The sequence below is a fragment of the Microtus pennsylvanicus genome, chromosome 12 (assembly GCF_037038515.1).
Source record: "Microtus pennsylvanicus isolate mMicPen1 chromosome 12, mMicPen1.hap1, whole genome shotgun sequence".
In the NCBI taxonomy this organism is placed as follows: Eukaryota; Metazoa; Chordata; class Mammalia; order Rodentia; family Cricetidae; genus Microtus; species Microtus pennsylvanicus.
The window spans coordinates 66956965-66978594 of record NC_134590.1 but is presented as its reverse complement, the minus strand read 5'-3'; the positions used below and the strand labels follow the sequence as shown (position 1 = coordinate 66978594).

The 21630-nt window shown below is 42.8% G+C and overlaps 1 protein-coding gene across 1 annotated transcript in view; it reads right to left on the bottom strand.

Annotated features, from left to right (window-relative positions):
• LOC142832391 (uncharacterized) overlaps positions 1-21630 on the bottom strand; it is a 128888-nt gene that overhangs the window by 30998 nt on the left and 76260 nt on the right. The window contains exons 19-23 of the mRNA XM_075942807.1: positions 15847-15920; positions 13109-13370; positions 4656-4665; positions 3970-4140; positions 1672-1705 (exon numbers count right to left, since the gene is read on the bottom strand). Coding sequence (XP_075798922.1) covers positions 1672-1705; positions 3970-4140; positions 4656-4665; positions 13109-13370; positions 15847-15920 — 551 coding nt within the window. The remainder of the gene's footprint in view (positions 1-1671; positions 1706-3969; positions 4141-4655; positions 4666-13108; positions 13371-15846; positions 15921-21630) is intronic.

Here is a 21630-nt window from a genome sequence, read left to right as displayed (position 1 = left end):
GGACGTCCTGGGGTGACCAGATGCGGACACTGGGATACTGCAGTGGACGTCCTAGGGTGACCAGATGCAGACACTGGGATACTGCAGTGGACGTCCTAGGGTGACCAGATGCAGGCAGACACTGGGATGCTGCAGTGGACGTCCTGGGGTGACCAGATGCGGACACTGGGATACTATAGTGGACATCCTAGGGTGACCAGATGCAGACACTGGGATGCTGCAGTGGACATCCTAGGGTGACCAGATGCAGACACTGGGATGCTGCAGTGGACATCCTGGGGTGACCAGATGCAGACACTGGGATGCTGCAGTGGACGTCCTAGGGTGACCAGATGCAGACACTGGGATACTGCAGTGGACATCCTAGGGTGACCAGATGCAGACACTGGGATACTGCAGTGGACATCCTAGGGTGACCAGATGCAGACACTGGGATACTATAGTGGACATCCTAGGGTGACCAGATGCAGACACTGGGATACTGCAGTGGATGTCCTGGGGTGACCAGATGCGGACACTGGGATACTGCAGTGGATGTCCGGGGGTGACCAGATGCGGACACTGGGATACTGCAGTGGATGTCCTGGGGTGACCAGATGCAGACACTGGGATGCTGCAGTGGACATCCTAGGGTGACCAGATGCAGACACTGGGATGCTGCAGTGGATGTCCGGGGGTGACCAGATGCGGACACTGGGATACTGCAGTGGATGTCCGGGGGTGACCAGATGCGGACACTGGGATACTGCAGTGGACGTCCTAGGGAGACCAGATGCAGACACTGGGATACTATAGTGGACATCCTAGGGTGACCAGATGCAGACACTGGGATACTGCAGTGGACATCCTAGGGTGACCAGATGCAGACACTGGGATGCTGCAGTGGACATCCTAGGGTGACCAGATGCAGACACTGGGATGCTGCAGTGGACATCCTAGGGTGACCAGATGCAGACACTGGGATCCTGCAGTGAATGTCACATGGTTACAGATGCAGACACTGGAAACCTTTGCCTGACTTTGGACTTTTACAGGCTTGTTCAGTCAACTTTGGGAACATTCTCCAGCTCCTCATTCCCCCCTGCCAGGCTAATGATTCTGCTAATTTTGCAGGTAAATTGTGTGAAGGAGCCTGGGCCATGGACAGTCTCTAGAATGGGTAAGATCTGCTGTGTATTTACTGCGTTGAACTGAAACTACCAGGACCTGCAAATCTGCAGCGATCATATCTCTTCCTTCCTCAGCATCAGTCTCCATGGCCTCCGGGAGAGCGTCACCCTGGGTTATCCTTTTTGGCAGCCTGGCACACGGAAACATAGCCACACTCCCCTGGTTGAAACTCTTATCATTCACACAATAAAACTTAGCTTCCAAAACCTTCCTTGCCACAACGATGTCTGTGGGACAGACACTACCCTTGTGAGGACTCAAAGGCCTGACTCACTACCAGACACCCATGGTGCAGACTTGGGGTGGGCAGTACTGGCAGTGGGCACTGGGAGGCTGCAGGTTCACATCCTCACTGCTCAGGGTTATGGTGATGCCCATGGCAGGTGTGATAGCTGTAGCTCCTCCCAGTGTGATGTCACCCAGCCTGCAGTCCAGGTTCCCCTGGTTTGCTTTCCTCCCACAACCAATCAAACTACATTTCTGATTATTCGTTTACAGTACCTTGTGCTTCTCTTTAGCTTGTCTCTTTGTCAGCCTTAAAAAAAGGATAAAAGCTTTTCAGGCAAATGTTAAATATATAAAACACAAACACTGTTGTTTTATATAACAGCCTCTACAGTTATATTTTACTTCACATATCCATAATAGTTATATTTGATTTAAAGCACAATCTTTTCCTCTGAAGTGTATTCAACTCTAAACAGAAGTTAATCTTAAGGGATGAAGAATAATAGTTAGTTCTAATTATCAACCCGACACACCGGGGTCACCTGAGGTGAGACTCAGCAGGGATTTCTAGACCAGGTTGGCCTGAGGTCATGTCCATAGTGGACAGTCCTGACTAAACATTAAATACTGTGGGAAAACAGCCCATGGTGGGCAGCACCATTTCCCATACAGTGGATCCTAGACTGTAGATGAATAGAGAGGGGGCTGAATATGGAAACTGCACATGCATTTCTTTCTGCTCTGGACTCTGGGTGTCATGGGACTAGGTTTCTAGGCTCCTAGCACTGTGATAATCCCTCAGTGATGGAAAGCAGCCTGGACAGGGAGATCAAAATCAACCCTTTCTTCCCCAAGTTCCTGATGCCTGGGTATTTTAGCCTAGCAACAGAAATAAAACTAGAACACTACTAATATTGTAATGAAGAATTACATTTGGATCAAAGTTTTTCAGTAAAGCCAAATGGGAAAAAATTATCATTTTAGCATAAGTTTCAGTCTTATTGTCATAAAAAGACACAACCAGAATTACAGACAGTAAAACGTATTTAGAAAGCATTACTTAAGTTCTCTTCTAGAGAAATCCCCTTTTAAAATATTTATTTATTTATTTATTCAAAGCGCATGAATGGTTTGCCTGCATCCATTTCTCTACATGTGTGCCTGGTGCCCCCAGAAGCCAGAACAGGGTTTTGGATCCCTTGGGACTAGAGTTACAAACCGTTCTGACCTGGAACTCCAATCTGGATCCTCTTGCCTACTTACTGAGAAGCCCCTCCCTCCCTCCCTACTGAGCCATGCCTCCCACCCAGAGACACGCTTCTTTATAACTGGAGTTAGTGTTCTCCGTCTACTATGCAGTTGGTGCACGGTACCCTAAAGCACTCTCTGTGTGTCTTGGCTGTTCTTTCCTTCACGACCTGTGTGATGCTGTACTAGATAATCTGTAAAGGAAGGATGGAGGTGGGGAAGGAAGCCACCGTGTGAGTGTACACTGAGAGCCGGCTGGTTCAGAAGTGAACCTCGGAACTGCTGGGATTGGACGATACTGTTCAAATTATAAGTGCCACATGCCACGACACGCTGTGGAAACAATAGGAATTATGAAGATATATACCAGCAAAGGAATTAATGTTTGCTTGCCATTTGTGCTTAAAATTACAAACAGTAGCTTCATTATCTTGCAATTAACCACAAAGGCTGAACTCTGCATGGTGTCAGAGGCTTGTAAACTCAGCCACACATTACAGCGTGATTTCCAGGTCAGTCTGGGAGTTTGTGTGTGTGTGTGTGTGTGTGTGTGTGTGTGTGTGTGTGTGCGCGCGCGCGCACATGTGTGCACCCAAGTGTGTCTATGTCTATGTGGGGTATGTGCACAGGAGTGCTGGTGTCCCAGGAGGTCACGGGAGGGCACCTGACACCCTGGAGCTTGAGCCCCCACCTGTGTGGGTTCTGGGAACCAAATTTGGGTTCTTTGCATGAGCAGCCACTCTTAGCCACAGAGCCAGCTCTCCACCTCCACAGCCTCGCTTCACGGCGTCATCCCCATTGGCAAGTAGAGTCGCATTTTCTTTCTGATCGTTACTGCATGAGTGATCTCTTTCCTGTCTCTCTCTGTGTGCGCGCACACAGGCATTTACATTTATACAAACTCAAATTACAGTTTACTCTTAGCCTGATACAATGTATTAAGATTTCAAATACTTTGTCATACAAATTTCAGCTGTATTTACTGCCTTCTACACTAGATCTAGTTCATCTTCCTGCAAAGATCTCCTAAAACAGTGGCATTTTAAGAGGGAAAAGGAAAAATGTTTTTAAACTCCACCCCTTCTTTACCAGTTGCCACCCACTTCTCTGTTACTTTTCTGAGGAAAAGCCCTCCAGGGACCTGTCTCTCTTGTGCACTGTCTGGCTTTGCTGACAGCCGTTTATTAAAGTCACGTGTCTGCACCTTCATCTTCCGGCAGCACGGGCAGGGAGGCACGCCTTATTTCTAGTGCAGTGACTGCTTCATTTTGGAAAAGGAGCCCATTAGCATTCCTTCACAGGAGGTAAAGAACAGCTTTTTACCTTCCTTCATCCCGACCCATTTCACTCAGATGGTGGCCTTCCTTCACCGGCAGCAGGCCAGCAGTTTCTGGAAGGGACTTCTCAAATACTGGTGTGATCACGGGTTGTCTGGGGGTCTGTGTTTCCCTTCCAGTTTTCTTTATTTCTTTCATACACGAGCCAGAAACACTCCTTTGAGAAAGTCAAAAAACATCAACAATTTCTAGCACACCTGCTGATATAGGCAACATTTTAGCTCTTTTCCGTCCGAATCTATTTAGTAGTTGTAAAAACAGAAAACACCAGGTAATGACGAGGAAAGTCCTAGTTTTCTTAACATAGGCAAACCTAGGACTACGAGTTCACGAATCAAGAGTTATGTCGGAGTATATGCAAGGCTTTTTGGAAAAACAAAAGAGCTCATCAGGCAAAAATTGTGGAAAAACTAGTTTAGAAGGTGAGAACTCTTGTTGCTTCTGCATAAGACTCAGGTTTGATTCCAAGCACCTTCATGGTGGCTCACAACCACCTATATCTCTACTCCAGGGGATTCATCACCATCTTCTGGTTCCCATGGGCACTGTACATCCATGGCACACATATATGCAGGAGAACATCATACATATAAAATAAACAAATTTAGAAAACAAATTCTAGTCATGGGACAGAATGTAAGCACAGAGACTAGGCATTAACTATAAACTTACACAGGGAAACCTAAAACACAAAGACATAAGCTAGAGATGAATGCCACCTTAACGGGAATGCCATGCTAAAAGACTGGTACTCACTGGAATTATGTAGGTGTTAAATTAGATTTTGCTTTAAAATATAATAATTTTAAATATCACAATACCACAAGACATATAAGGTAAAGTGAAAAATTGAAGAGCTATCTTTGGGAGCAAAACCTTTGAAAATACAGCAATATACACAGTTCAAATATCACAATATAGCGATTTGTTTTCATTTTGTGTAAAATAATTTGACTAATTTTGTACACTTCATGCCAAGCTTCTAATCCTATTTAAAAGGGCTGCATTTGCCGTGATTCTCTTTTCTGTGGACTCTCACGTGCTGCGACTGAAACACACCTGCAAACGTTTATCAAGACGCTGCGCTTCGCCACTGGGACGTTCTCACTAATAGTATGCAACAGCCCTGAAGGTTCTAAAGGCAAACCTCAGGCGTAATTTTTCTTTATGAAGATTTTGTGTAGCTCGCTCTTCTGATAAAACCCAAATCCAGACCTATAAGACCAGTAGAGACTCAGGAGGGCGGACATTAACTCATTCAGAGCCGAACTCCAATAACCACTTTGTGATCAGAGCAGGCACTATTATTTTCACTTTGGAAAGTTTATTGAAAAGAAACCAAGTAGAAAACATCTGGATAAGGTTTCCTCAAACATCAGGAAGAGACCAACCTGTTTACCACTAGCTCCCTAAGACTGTTTGTCCTCTGTTTAGCTAGCCAGAGCCACTGACTCCTTGTCAGTCATTGCTGTATTTCCTGAAACTGTGCTGTAAGTGCCAACCAATCAGCAGGCTGAAAAACCCGTGTCCCTGCAGAGGCCATCCAGTTCCTCTACTCAGGATTGGTCTCTAAATGCTGGCTGAATTCCAAATGCCACCGGCCACTGCCATCTTACAGGCTGGCCAAACTGTGAAGGCCACCCTTCCCCAGAGCCTGTAAGTTAAGCCAGCAATCGCTACCCTGGCAGCAATCACTGTGCCTCAACGGCCGACCTGCTCTTTACTAATGAAGGTGGTAGGTTCAAATCCCCAGTTTCTTCAAGATATTCAAGGGGTTAGTACTTTCACAATAATTTCCACTTCATTTTACTATTGTTATACTTAGCTTTAAATATTGATTTGTTATTGCTGTGTATGTGCATGTGTGTGCATGTGCCACGGAGCGTGTGGAGGCCAGGGTAATTCTGTAGTGATTCTTTCTACTCCCCACCTTTACGCAGGCTTCTGGGTTGAACTCTGGTCGTCATGCTTGCCGAAGAAACACCTTTACCCACTGAGCCATCTTGTTGGCCTGTGGTTTTAGTAAAATACAAACAAATTTTGGAATTTATTTACCACAGTTTGCCATAGTTGAAACTATCATAAATATCAGCCAAAGAATCAAGACTCATGGCTGCAGTGTTGGATTTTCCTGGGAGGAAATGGCTTAGTATAGAGGTTATGGGCCACCAAGCCGCAGAACAATTCACAACGCATATGTCTGAAAATTTAGATGATCAAAACTGACCCAAGGGAAGAATTTTAAAAATGCAGTTAATCAAATGTTTAAAACAGTCCCAGGGGAAATGCCATTCACTGACTTAATAGATGCTTATTTAGGAACAACTTACTGTACACTATTCCGTCTGTACCCAATGCGTTTGTAAAATGCTGGAAAAGAAATCAGAAAAACAATCCCATTCCAATTGCCTGGAGTAAAAATACACACCTTTTTAATGAGAAGAGCAGCCCAACAAGAAAGAACAAAAACACGATATAAGATGGAAACAAAATAGGAGAAACTGGAATCAATATGTTGATGTTAAAAGGATCCACTAAACTTGCTTAGGAAATATTGAGTCACACAAAGTGGAATTGGCCAATGGAGAATTCTTAGGTCTCTTATCAGTGTGATCCTGCTGAGTAGTAGGGATGACCCTGGTTAACAGCTGGGCAGGAGGGAGGGCCCTGGTTAACATCTGGATGTGAGGGAGGACCCTGGTTAACAGCTGGGCAGGAAAAACAGCCCTGGTCTGTCTTGGGATGACTATGGCAATATTTTTTATATTGTAAATCTTCCCACTTTTCCAAATAATCAAACCTTGAAATTTCTGTCTCTATAGAACATGTTTCATTACTCAAAGTGTAACTTGGGGGTCACGAAACCACAGAAGTCATCATTTTTGTTGTTGTTGTTGTTTGTTTTTTGTTGTTTTGTTTTGTTTTTCTAAGACAGAGTCTTTCTGTGTAGCCCTGTCTGTTCTAGAACTCACTTTGTAGACAGGCTGACCTTGAACCCATAGAAATACGCTTGTCTCTGCCTCCCAAGTGCTGGATTAAAGCCGTGCACCACCACTGCCTGGCTCCAGTGGGGTTCTGTGTGGGCTGGTGCTTTCTGGGCACTGTGCAGATCTAGCGGCACACGATTATTAGAGTTTTTCCTTTATTGATCTTTAGGTTGTAGAGTGATTTCTCATTGGGAAGACATATTGTTTCCATGCAGAAAGACCCTCTGTGTTTCTGGCAGACAGTAATAATTTTGTGGAAAGGGCTGTATTACAGGAACTACGGACATATAGATTTGATGCAGTCTCAATACAATTTTTAAGACGCTCTTCACAGAAATAGAGAAAAGTTTAAAATGATGATGAATCAGGAAATACCCTGGAAGAGTAAAACTCTGAGCAGAAAAGGTGATGCTGAAAGTATCACAATACTTTACTTTAAAACACACCATGGGGCCACAGCAGCAGGAAAAGCACCAGACCGACAATGAAAAAGAATGGAGGACGCAGAATAAATCCTAGCTACTACCACCTGAGTGCTGACAACGGTACCCAAAGTTGTCATTGGAGAATAGAAGTTTCTTCCATAAACAGTGCTGTGACAATCGGGTCTCCACCTTTAGAGGAAGGAAACCCATCTCTCCCCCTGCACAGCATGCAGTTAAGTGACTCAGACACCCCACCACGAGGCCTGGCATGTCTGAGGCAGCCAGAACAACAGAGGAAAACAGGCATTTCTGAAGAGACTCTGATGATGCAGTCTCACGAAATAGAAACAAGAATTTACAGTTGGGGTTGCTTGAGATTTGCAAGTGTTAACAGAGTGTGGAGCCACATCCAGGAAATGAGGACTTCTGGAGGCTGTCCTCTAACCTCTGCTCACGTCAGGGCAAGCACACACATACACACACACCACACATCACACATGCAATAATAATAAGTCAAATGTAGCAAGTTTAATCAGCACATGGACAAACAAACTGATCACATAGCTCTAAAAGGAAGAGTAAATGGCCAAGAATTATATAAAATTTATCTATCATCCTTACCCATCAAAATAAAACTTCTGGACTGGATGGCTTAGCAGTTAAGAGCTCTTGCAACTCTTTGCAGAGGACTCAGGTTGGCTCCCGGCACCCACATGGTGAGTTATAACCATATGCAATTCTATTCTTGGACATTTAACACACTCTTCTGATCTCCGAGGGCACGCACACACGCACACACACACACACACACACACACACACACACACAAACTATACTACATAAATATCTAGAACACCAACACACATAAAAATAAATAAAAAGAAACTTATAACTACATTGACGGCTCATCTCACCCAAGAGAGAGCTGCTATCGTCAAAACAATAAACAACAATCAGTGCCAAAGACTAAAGAAAAAAACCCCTCCCCCAATTCTGTGGGTGTGAAAGAAAATTAGTACAGCCACGCTGGAAAAATCGAGGTGGAGGTTCCTCAAAAACTGGAAATGCCAGTCATGGATTTTTGGCTTAGTTAATGGTACCAGGAATGAGTTCCTTCTTAGGAAGAGAGCTCTAAATCCCGTTAGAAAACGGCTGGTTATTTCAGCAATATTTATGCAACTGTGGCCGCTCTCCAGGCCAGCTGGTGCTGTAGCTCCAGCTTTCACAGATGGGCGAGACTGCTGATTACTCTTCCCCCCCTGGTAACGCAGACAGAACCTTCCAGCAGTATGCAAGCGAGCTGTCGGGATAGATACTCCAGACGGGCAACACCTAGATTTCTCAGGGTTTTATCACTTAGTATGTGGTGTCTTTAGCAGCAGAGTCTCCCTGTCAGGTTCTGGAGGGCGACAGCGCAAAGGCACTAGCCAGAAATATCTGGGAAGGGAGTCTGCCTGTCACTGGGATGTTTTCTAATAGCCTATGGTGTCTGTGAGGATCATTGTCCCCCATTATAGAGTAACTCCATTTAATCTGTATATGCATATATTTTAGGAAGCTTCTACAGTAGTTGGTTTCTGTATGGCATTTTCAAAGGCCCTCCCCACACCCCTCTCCCCCAAATTACCCTGTCACATCATCAGGTGAACCTGGCAGTATTACTTTGCTAAAGATGATATAGCATTAAACTGCCCGAGTTCTTATTTATGCACTGATTTCTCAAGCCTCGTTAGAGCAGCTTTTTGCAGAAGATAGTCAGAGATGCACGTCTGACCATCGTGCAGAAAGATTGTGGAGTGCCCAACTCTAAATGCGACATCTACCTCATGCTCCCTGTCCCCAAGGCTCAGGGGTCATTGCAGAAGCAGGGACAGACAGATTGTAAGAGTCAGAAGACGTGGACACCTGCAGGGAAACAGTATTTGCTGGACATGACAGGGCCACACCATACATGAATTCACACGGCCGACTGTGCAAGGGACCTGTACAAGGTCAACTCAAGCACAGTCCCAGCATGGCTTGGGGGGAAGATCATGGAGTCCCATGCCATGCTGAGAAACTATTGGTTGTTGATGGCTTCTGAGGGAGGAACAGTGAGCTTTCCTCAGAGGTGCGGCCCCCTGAGAGGCTGCCCCTCCATGCTTCAGCAGACGGTGCTGCACCCATGCACATATAGTCAGCTCTAAAGAGACTCAATGATTTTAGAGCGAGAGGGAGAGAGAGAGGGGAGCGCACATGGAGTTGGGAGAGAGAAGGATGGTGGCTAAGATAATGACTCCGTAACAACAAGTTACAAGTAATTCTGAAAACAAAATTCAACTTTTATGAATTTTTCCTGCAGTCACTGTGATAACACAGTGATAAACACTGAAATAAATTTTCTTTAAAAGGGATTACAGCTGGGCATGGTGGTGCACACCTTTAATTCCAGCATTTGGAGGCAGAAGCAGGTAGATCTTTGTGAGTTTGAGGCCATCCTGATCTACAGAGTGAGCTCTAAGACAGCCAGAGCTAACACAGAGAAACCCTATCTCAAAAACAAAACAAAGCAAAGCAAAACAAAACAACAAAAAGGGGTGATAGCACTGTGGTAGGAGCTGCGGGCCGCTTCTGCCACCTGGCTCCTGGCCGCCTGGCTAGCTTATACCCCAAAATAACAACACACAAATTGTATTCATTTAAACACTGCCTGGCCCACCAGCTCCAGCCTCCCACTGGCTAACTCTCACAGCTTGCCTAGCCCATATTTAGTAATCTGTGTAGCACCAGTCTTACTGGGAAAGATTCAGCATGTCTGACCTGGTGGCTTGCTTCATCACATCTACCCTGGAGAGCAGAGGCATGGCGTCTGACCTCACTTCCCTTCTTCCCAGCATTCTGTTCTGTTTACTCCACCCACCTATGTTCTAACCTATCAGGCCAAGCAGTTTCTTTATTAATTAACCAATGAAATCAACAGATTGATATATGACACTCCCACATCATAGCACATCTGTAGGTACTTTCAGAAACAGGGTCCAGAGTTTTGACTGTACCTTGTTTCGCTTAAATACACACCGACAAATTTGCCAACGGGCAGCACCCAGGGCACAAGGAAGCTGTTCTTTGGTCTTTGGGTTTGATGGTTGCTTGCTTTGCTATGCTGGGAAGCCAAATCAGGGGACCAAGTAGAACTCAGTCCCTGGATCATTCCCGCTCCCCCTAAAGTTAGTGAGGAACAGAGCCACCCCCACTTGCTTATCATCCACAGCAGATTCCAAACTATTGAGACAATAGAGGCCCATGTTCCATCAGGCCTAGAAAGAAGTATTAATGTCTTCTAGTCCCAATGAACATATTAAACACACTTTAGACCATTTATTGTAGCTTCTACCTGGTACAGTGACATGCTGACACACACGGATACGTGTGCAATCCCTCAGCAGCACTCAAACTCAGATGAGAGTCTGGGTGGATCCCTAACATGTGATGAGCAAGGAAGGGAAACTCAGTGGCTTATGGCGCTGCCAACAAGGCAGGAGACCAGTAAACACGGCGGCTTCGCCATTCAGTCTAACAACTCGTTTATTTTAAGTGTGTAAGTGTTTGCCTGCTTGTCTGTCTGGGCACCACTTGCATGCCTGGTGCCCGGGAATGCCAGGATGCTGTGTTCGCTGGAACTGAAGTTACAGACAGTTGTGAACTGCTGTGTGGGTGATGGGAATTGAACCTGGGTCCACTGTAAGAGTAGCCAGTGCTCTTAGTTGCTGAGCCATCTCTCTGGTCCAGAGCTCATTTCTTAAATAGTTGCATACTACAGTATTTTGTGAACATAAAACTATAAATTGACAAGTACTCTAGCAAAAGCACCCGTACATACTTACAGATATGTAAAGTATTTATACAAACACATTAATACATATGTCCCTTGTGTTCATATTATATAATGACTATATAGCCACCTATCTGTGTTGTATGCAATATGTAGTAAATATGTATATAATATGTAATAAAGTTGTATATAATATATAAGAAATAAAAAAACATGGTTTTTATGTGCTTCCAAGTCATATTTCCGGTCTCAGAAGAACCCTGCTCTAGAAATGAAGATTTTTAGCTGCAAAGGATGACATCAAAGAAAATGTTGATACAGGTAATACTCAATTGCTGTAATTGCCCTATCCAGCCACGTCACTAAACAACAGTGTGCAAGGATCATCATTCACTGTAGTCATCCCTTTCTAATTAAAAAATGCTTATCAATTTAACTGGATAAATAGTATCAAATTACTTATGTACTTCTGAGAACCATGCAGAACCTGAACAGTAGTAGTGGAAGTTTAAAAGGGTTAATTTTTAGGAAAGGCTGAAGATTAACTATGAAGTATTCCTACGGTCTCACTTAGCAAGCTTATCTTTCTCTTCAGTAGGAAGCAGCTTCTCGGTCCTTCCGCCTTTCCTTCTGACAATCAACCCATCGTCACTACAGTCAGTGACCATAAGACACAGACTCGGCCGCTTCTCGCTCATTTCTTCAACCTTTGAGGCAAGTGTAAGCAAGGAGAAATGTTACTGCTCAAGAAAACTAACTTTTGTTGTTCTCATCATGTGCCTCTTACTTTCGCTGCCTGATTTTAGTGCATAAGAAGGTTTTTGTAGGGCTGGAGAGATGGCACAGGGCTTAAGAGCATTTGCTGCTCTTGTCTTTGGTTCGGTTCTCAGCACCCACCCACATGACAGCTCCCAAAGTCTGTAACTCTAGTCCCGAGGAATCCAACATCCTCTTCTGTCCTCTGAGGGCACCACACACACGTGGTACACATATGTATGCAAAGGCAAAATATTAATAAAGTAAAATAGACGCATCTCTTAAAAAGACTTCTGCTTCATTTAATTTAGCATTAGAAACTCGAATATTTTTTTGTAAATTCTGCTTTATTTTTTCTGTTTGATCTAAAACCCAAACAAAACAGAGATTTTTAAGTTTCACATGGGTGAAAGTGTACTGCAGACACCGCATGCCATGTCCAATGCCTCAGGCCACGGGAGTGACAAAGCTTCCCCAGGCTAGGCTCAGGATGGCAGACCTTCCTGAGGAACCTGAACGTGAATGTTGACAGTGAGTTGTCATAGCGCCCTCCTCAGACGACCTGGAGACGCTCCCTCCAGAGCCTGCTCTTTGAGCTAGCTAAACCTGCCTCCTTGGCCCACCTGTGTGCTGTAACCCTGACTCTCTGTCAGCTGTCTGCAGTAATCCTGCCTCCTTGTCCAAGGGTATCGTAAACACACTAAGCAGCCAGTGCTTCGGCCTCTCCACCAAAGAGCCAATCTGCCAGATCTCAGCTTCCCTGTACCCGTCTTTTCTTCAGTCCCCTCCCTGCCCCAATCAGGTCAATCCTGGGAGCTGCATGAGGATGCTGCCAATTTACAAAAATATTTTAATATTTTCTAGGAGGGAAAATGTCTACATTTATTTTTTCCAACACATCTCCAGATTTTTACGAATCTTTATCTCAGAACTCAGCATTTAATCTGAATCCAATATATTTTTGGCTGATGATGCGTGTTTGTATATGGATATAAGATCATACATTCTGAAGCCCGACCTTGAGAACAGGTAAGTCCACGTGGCTTCAGACAGGCCCTCCAGACACACCTTTACCCTCACATTTGGCAGATTATTTGCTGAGGTTACAAATAATTACCTGGAACTGAGTTCTTCCCCTATAGCTACCCGGAAGTGGTTCTTTGTCAGGACAGATGTTTTCAAACACATCCCTAGCTGTGTGCTGTAACTCACAGCTGTGTTTGTCTGGCTCTCCATTATTCCCTGTTAGGTCTCGAGTGATGGACGCTTTCTCATGGGCTTTCACTGCAGGAACTTCCAGATGGACAGGAGCACCCTCTCCATCAGATTTCTTGTTTATTTCGGGCTCTTCAGACATTTTCTCCAGATGCAAAGGGGGAGGACGGCTTTGTGGGCTTTCCTTCTGATACTGAGGGTGGGTTGGCCTGGCTGGACCTGCAGATGTGTTTTGTGTTTGGGGGCATGTCTTTGAGAGGACTTTATGCTTCAGGAGCCACAGGATACAGATGAAAAAAATAGTTAGAAATAAATATATAGTTTACATTTAAATTTCTTAACCTATGTCTAGATATCAGAAATTACTGAGCAGTAATTGAAAAAGAGAAAAATAATTTACTTACCCAATATGAACTGAAAAAGTTATGTTAATCACTGTTGTTTGGACAAAACAATTATGAGTTAAATTAATTATTAATAATCCTCTGCGGTGTTAACTTACCAAAGATGAATTACTCATTTTTAACATTACAAATTTGTCCTCATATAAAAATATTTGACCTCACTGGGCCTCAAAAAGAGAGCATGCCTGTAGCCTCAGGTCACTGTCTGACAGGTAACAGGAAGCCTGAGACTTTATAGACGGACCCAAAACTTTATCTTACTAAAGCCACAGCACTAACACCAGTCACACAGAAACAAATTACCAAGTAACATGCTGTTGTACAGCCGCATGGGCTCAAGTGTTAAGGTTTAATATGCTCTAACAGCCTCCACGGCACTCTGAATCTCTGTGCTACCCACAGACAAAGTCACTCTCAGTCTTCGTCAGGGGAGCCTGACAAAGAACAGCAGGTGATGCTGTTGAGCCCTGGAGTCCAGTTACCCAGGAGGAATCGCCCCAAGAGACCATTCTCACACCGCAGTTGATGTAAAAGCATGAGGATTTTTATTAATTCTGTCATGACAGGGTCTTTCAGCATTTGGGAAGCCAGAAAGACCCTGAATAACTGGTACAGGCTACTTTTAAACTAAAAAGCCACAGAAACAAGGGGGGAGTCTGGAGGTTGTTCTTTAACTATTATGATTGGCTTATTCAAAGGGCTATTACCAATAATTGGCTGGAGAGCAGTTGCCAGATCAGGTGAGGTAAGGGGGAACATCTGTGGGTTACTTTGACCCCTTCCCAGTGACTGAGTCAAAACATCTGTGGACATCTGTAGGCTATCTTGACCCAATTTCAGGAACGGAGCTCTATTTGGAGAACACTCACAAGGACATAGGGAGATGGAAAGTTCCCAACATTTCAGTACGTGCATGTGTAGTTGCTAGGTCCTTGGTTCCCAGGGGAGGGGGAGCACTACTGCTGAGAGGCCTCAGAGTCATCAGAAATGGCTTCAGAGTTATTTTAGAGTTCTACAATGCAAAGCTTTCCCAGGGTGCTGAGAGTAAGTGGCTGCTGCGTGCTCAGCCTTAAACAAGGCATTCATAGCGGCCCCTTCAAGGCTTGGGGAACTGTGAAAAGGAGGCAGAAAGAATGTAAGGCTGAAAGATAGGGTGGCGAATACAAAATGTCATCCCAGACTCAACACGACCCATGCAATCATTAACTTGCAACAGCTATGGCTGCCTGCATTGGGCTCACACAAGTCTGATCAGTCAATAATCAGTCACGGAATGGGGAGGGGCTCAGGGAGTCTACCGTTTACTGCTAACTATTGGGAGAAGGGAAATCATGGTCTTTAGTTGTGAACCCACAGCTGAGACCACTGAGAACCAACAGCTCTGGAAACATGATCATGCAGATGCCCCTTGTAAAACTCAGTGGGTCACAAAACAGCATAAATAGGCTTGGATGTGAGAGATATTTGGGAATGGAGGTTGATATGGGTGGCAGGGAGATGGCAGGGGTGGGGCGGGGCAGTAGGCATTGTGGACATGAGGGAAATGTTCTAAGAACAGATGCATCACAGCATGCATTTGACACTGGTTTGACAACACAGAAAGGGGCGATTGATACAGCGTATACACTAACTACCGTGAGATGCCTCCCAGCAGTATAGGCTTATCATCAAGCCTCTCTCCTTCAATACAGATGCTGAAGACAGTTATCAACCAAGAGACAGTATTAATTCTTTGAATTTCCCACTAGCTATTGCAGATATGGGAATGATCTCCAACAGTGGCCGTCATTGTTAGGTGTGTGGAAGTTCAGCTACACAGGTCTGTGGCTCAGAACTGACTTCTCTCTGTCCCAAGAGGATGCCACACACAGAAGCAGGGAAAATATTCAGAAAAATCCCTTTCTCAAGCAACATGTTTTAACTGACCATACTCTGAGAGTATACTGCTTTATAAATAGTTAAAATGTTTCAAAAATTAAATGTCAAATATGATATAAAGATTTCTTCTGAGCTAGATGTGGTGGCACACGCCTTTAATCCCAGCACTCGGGAGGCAGAGGCAGGCGGATCTCTGTGAGTTCGAGCTCAGCCTGGTCTACAGAGGGAGTTCAAGGACAGCCAGGGCTACATAAAGAAACCCTGTCTTGAAAAACAAAAACAAATAAACTAAAATTGCTTTTGAAAGGCTATTATGAAGTTTGGAGTATGGCACATTATTAACACAAAGGAAACACGAACGAGAATTTATATTAAAATTGCGCATACTTGCAGCTGGGTATTTTCAGTGCCATCAAGACTCTTTTGTTCTGACTGGGTTGTCGCCTCGGAGTCTGATTCTGCTGTAACACATATACAAGTCTCTTAAAAAACTACTCACTTAGAAGAGCAACACTTAAAAATAGATGAGAAGGATAAAACGCTAAAAGAATAATGGTTATTGTCAATTTCCAAATTAAAAATTTAAATCAAGCTTAATACGCAGGTGGCTCCTTTAATAGAAAATATTTTATAAGCAAACTATTCTATGCACACATGCATGTGCTCACACACACATACACACGAACACACATACACCCGAACATGCATACACACGAACACACATACACCCGAACATGCATACACACGAACATGCATACACACGCACATGCATACACACGAACATGCATACACATGAACACACATACACACGAACACGCATACACACGAACATGCATACACACGAACACGCATACACACGAACATGCATACACAGGAACACGCATACACATGAACAAGCATATACAAGAATACACATTCAGAGATACACAAAGACACACCTGCACACACACCCTTTTGCGATATTGGGCTTGATGAAGCCTTCTTCTAAATGGCAGAAACTGTGATTATCCCAAACCCGACAACAGTTGTTCAGGGGAGAACTTCTTCTCATCAGCCATGTTGGAAAGATTCTACAAACCCAAAGCTTTGGCTTTGAGAACAAAATCCTCAGAAGCAAACATTAAAACAGGAGAGTGGGAAACACACAACCACACCATTTTTTGTCTTAACACAATACATTTTAGACAACCCGTGTTATCAATCATTGATTCCAAAATTAATAGGATGTTTCTGCACATTTATATTTGAATACCCTATTCCTTATATCACACGTGCATTTGTTCATTTCAAGACAAATTCCCTTTCTTTGCTGCAGCCCAGGTCCCACAGATGACTGTGCAGTGAACAGGTGTCCTCCCTATGAGCCCCTTACAGTTTATCTGTCTCTAATAGTGGAACTCGAGTTATTGAGTAGTGCTCGATTCCTGAGTTAGCTCAGCAGGTAAAGGGCCTGTCGAGCAAGCACGAGGACCTGAGTTCAAATTCCTGGCAGCTACTTAAAGCTGAGTAAGGTTGCACAGGTCTAACCCTAGCATGCTGGCCAGCCACTGTGGATAAGTGATGAACTCTGGGCTCAGTGAAAGATGATGTCTCAAGAGATAAAGTGGGGCCAGGTGATGGTGGCACAAGCCTTTAATCCCAGCATTCGGGAGGCAGAGGCAGGTGGATCTCAGTGAGTTCAAAGCCCTGGTCTACAAAGCAAGTTCCAGGACAGCCTGGAGAGAAACCCTATCTTGAAAAACAAACAAACAAAAAAGAAAGAAAAGAGAAAGTGCGGGTGAAGTTGGGGCAGCAAGATGGTTTAGTGGTAAGGGCACCTCCTCTCAGGTGATCCCTGACACTCATGTGCTGTAAGCAGGAAACCAACTCCCACAAGCTGTTCTCTGAATGTGAGTTATGGCACATTCCTCTGTGGGTGTGTGTGTACGCACAAGATAAACAGGTATTAAAGAGAAAAAGAAGATGAGGTAGGAAACAATAGTGGAAGTTGTTACACATCAACCTTTGACCTTCACGCTTGTGGTACACACACATATAACACACTCAGTCACACACCACATACATGTGTACACACATTTGTTTTAATTTCTTTTTAAAAATATTTTTATTTATTTATTATGCATATGAATGTTTCATTTGCTGATGTGAGATTCCCCTCTGTCTGCCGTGAATATCATTGGTTAATAAAGAAACTGGCTTGGCAGAGTAGAACTAGATGGGGAAACTAAACTGAATGCTGGGCAAAAGAAAGCAGAGTCAGGAGAAGCCATGTAGCCACACTGGAGACAGATGCCAGAACTTTACCCAGTAAGCCATAGCCTCGTGGTGATACACAGATTAATTGAGACGGGTTAACTTAAGATATGAGTTATCCAGAAATACACTTAAGCTATTGGCCAAACAGCATTGCAAATAATATAGTTTCTGTGTGGTTATTTCGGGGATGAGCAGCCAGGACAAACAAGCAGCCTTCTACTTAGCTGCAACCCCTTAGATGACTATTAGTCTATTACTTAGTCTTCTACTTAGCTGCAATACTTAGATGACTATTAGTCTATATAATTCTCAATATCTATCTAACTTAAAGACTAAGACAATAAACGACTGTGAAACAAATGAGGACAATGACCTCCAAATATAAACAATGTACAAATATACATTGCAGTAGGTAAATATATATCAATACACAAACATTATATAAGTATCTTAATCAGAGGTAGAAATGTACACTGCAATATGGTAAATATATACAATATATATATATCAATACAATATATGTCAATACATAAAAAATGTTTTAAACAGAGGTAGAAACATGAATGCATACAATAGTCAATACAATTTAACTTTGTATCAATATACAAGAATCTATATCAATATATTTGTCTAACAACAGTAACTCACAATTACAAATCTATTATCCCATCATCCCTCTTTTTTTTTTCAAAAAGATCCCTGAGCTTATAAAATTCCTCCCCCAACCCTCAATCGTATACTAATTATAATCAACCCCTAAATGATGCCCCTAAACCCAAGGGCAAACTTTACTGGGAGAGGGGACGTCGTCCTCTAGAATTACTTCCAGCTGTCATAGGGGCGACGTTCTTTCTGGGGGATCCTGTGAAAGTAAAATGATGGTTAAATTTCAAGATCAATGTCTTTTAAAATTGCAAATAGTCTCTGAGTATTTTGTGCAGGTCTGGCCAAAATGTTGTATAAGATGTGCACCATTTCAGCTAACCAAGTTGGAACTGTCTTGTGCAGCTGGTACCCAAAGCAGGTCTTGTTGTAGCGCTATCAGTATCATGACGTCATATCAACCAGGTGGAGTTGTTGTTATGGGGCCCCATCTTCTTCCTGGAAACTTCAAATGTCACTTCAGGAAAAACTCATTGTTCATTATGAAAAACTTAAGCATTAATCATATAGACATATATATATATATATTCAATGAAAGACATGATAGATATATTCAATGAAAAGTATGATAGATATGAAGAAAAGCAAAGATGTTTTCTAAACTCATATTTCTTTCTGTCCCACATCATGGCTCTTGACATGAGACAGAAACTCCAGAAACTCTGGGTTTTTCTCTTACTAACAGGCTTGGAATTGGAGAGGGACTGAGCCAGAGTCCAACTTCAAAACCAGCTTTATAAATTTAGAAATATGGTTTAATATTACTTACACAACCCATTCAGTTTTCTTGATATTTCCTATCGGGCAGGTATTTTTCCATCTGTCAGTATCCAAACATCCAGGGTCCCTTGAATTTCTCAAAGATGAGTGTTTTCCTGTGGAGATAAGAACAGAACCCTGCCCCCATTCTATATGTTTTTCTTACCACCTGTATGAATATCATCATTGTGGATGAGTTGTCATTTCTCCTTTCCAAGAGGTTTCTCCTCTTCAAATCGAAACTTTATTAATTTTGATGGTATCCACAATTTTTCTTCTCCTGTGGAAACAAGAGCAAAACCCCTTCCCCAACGTAGCACATCTCCTGGCTTCCACTGAGAGGTCAGCACATCTTTGAAATAAATCGGTTGATTTAGTTCAGCAGACTTTTCCATTATCCAATGTCTTTCTGCTGCTGTCGTTCCTTTCTCATTAGCGTTAAGAAAATTCAAGGTTAATAAAGCATTATGTAATCTATTTCTGGGGGTATTTTCAGTCCCTTTCTGTTTGTTCAGCATATCCTTTATAGTACGATTTGATCTTTCTATAACTGCCTGACCTGTAGGATTGTTTGGTATACCTGTAATGTGTTTTATATTATAATAATCAAAAAAGCATTTCATTTTCTTAGATACATATGCTGGACCATTATCTGTCTTTATTTGTGCAGGTATACCCATGATGGCCATAACTTCCAATAAATGTGTGATTACTGAATCAGCCTTTTCTGAGCTCAGGGCAGTAGCCCATTGAAAACCTGAATACATATCTATGGTGTGGTGTACATATTTTAATTTACCAAATTCCATAAAGTGGAACACATCCATCTGCCAGATTTCATTTCTCTTAGTGCCCTTTGGGTTACTCCCTGCAGGCAACGGTGTTTGATTATAGAAAGAACAAGTAGGACATCTCTTTATAATGTCTTTAGCTTGTTGCCAAGTAATGGAAAATTCTTTCTTTAGGCCTTTACTATTGACATGATGCTTCTTATGAAATTCTGAGGCCTGCAACACACTTCCAATCAATAATTGATCAATCTCAGCATTGCCTTGGGCTAGAGGACCAGGCAGACCTGTATGGGACCGGATGTGTGTTATGTACATCGGACAAAGCCTGTTCCTGATTATGTCTTGTACCTGGATAAACAATGAAGTCAACTCTGTGTCATCTGGTATAAATTCAGCTGTCTCAATATGCAAGATAACTCTTTCTGCATATTGTGAATCTGTAACTATATTAAGAGGTTCTTTAAAATCCCTTAGCACCATAAGAATGGCATATAATTCTGCCTTCTGGACAGAATTATAAGGGCTTTGTTCCACCTTACTCAATTCATCTGACTTGTAACCTGCTTTCCCTGATTTATTTGCATCAGTATAGAAAGTACGGGCTCCAGTTATTGGAGCATCACGTACAATTCTAGGAAGAATCCAAGAAGTTCTTTTTATGAGGTTAAGTCTACCACTTTTGGGATAGTTGCTATTAATTTCTCCCAAAAAATTAGCACAAGCTCTTTGCCATGGTTCATTGTCTTCCCATAACTTTTTTATTTCTTCAGTAGTAAAAGGCACTATAATTTCTGCTGGGTCTATACCTGCTAGTTGACGAAGTCTCAGCTTACCTTTTATAATTAATTCAGAGACTTTTTCCACATAAGTTTTTAATTTTTTACTTGGTTTATTAGGTATAAATATCCACTCTAAAATAATATCTTCCCTCTGCATTAGAATCCCTGTAGGAGAAATTCTGGAAGGCAATATGACTAGGATGCAGCTAAGATTTGGGTTCACCCTATCCACATGTGCCTCCTGTAATTTTTCCTCAATCATTGTCAGTTCCTTTTCTGCTTCAGCTGTCAGTTCTCTTGGACTATTCAAATCTTTATCACCATCTAAGGTTTTGTTTAAATGAACTACTAGATCAGGTGTTATCCCAACAGCTGGTCGTAGACTGGAAATGTCTCCTAACAATCTTTGGAAGTCATTAAGAGTCTTTAAGCGGTCTCTCCTAATTTGTGCCTTTTGCGTTTTAATTTTCTCTAACCCTATTCTGTAACCTAGGTAATTAATAGAGTTTCCTCTTTGAATCTTTTCAGGGGCAATTTGTAATCCCCACCTAGGCAAGACTTTCTTTACTTCTTCAAACATCCTTTCTAAAGTATCTTTATTTGAATCAGATAACAAGATGTCATCCATGTAATGATAAATGATGGACTTGGGGAATTGTTTACGAATTATTTCCAATGGCTTACTTACAAAATATTGGCACAGTGTAGGACTATTGAGCATACCCTGTGGGAGGACAGTCCACTGATATCTCTTATTAGGGTGAGAATTATTATAAGTAGGCACTGTGAAGGCAAATTTTTCTCTATCCTTTTCTTGTAACGGTATAGTGAAAAAACAATCTTTCAAATCAATAACTATAAGAGGCCATCCTTTTGGTAACAGAGAAGGCAAAGGAATTCCAGACTGTAGTGGGCCCATAGGT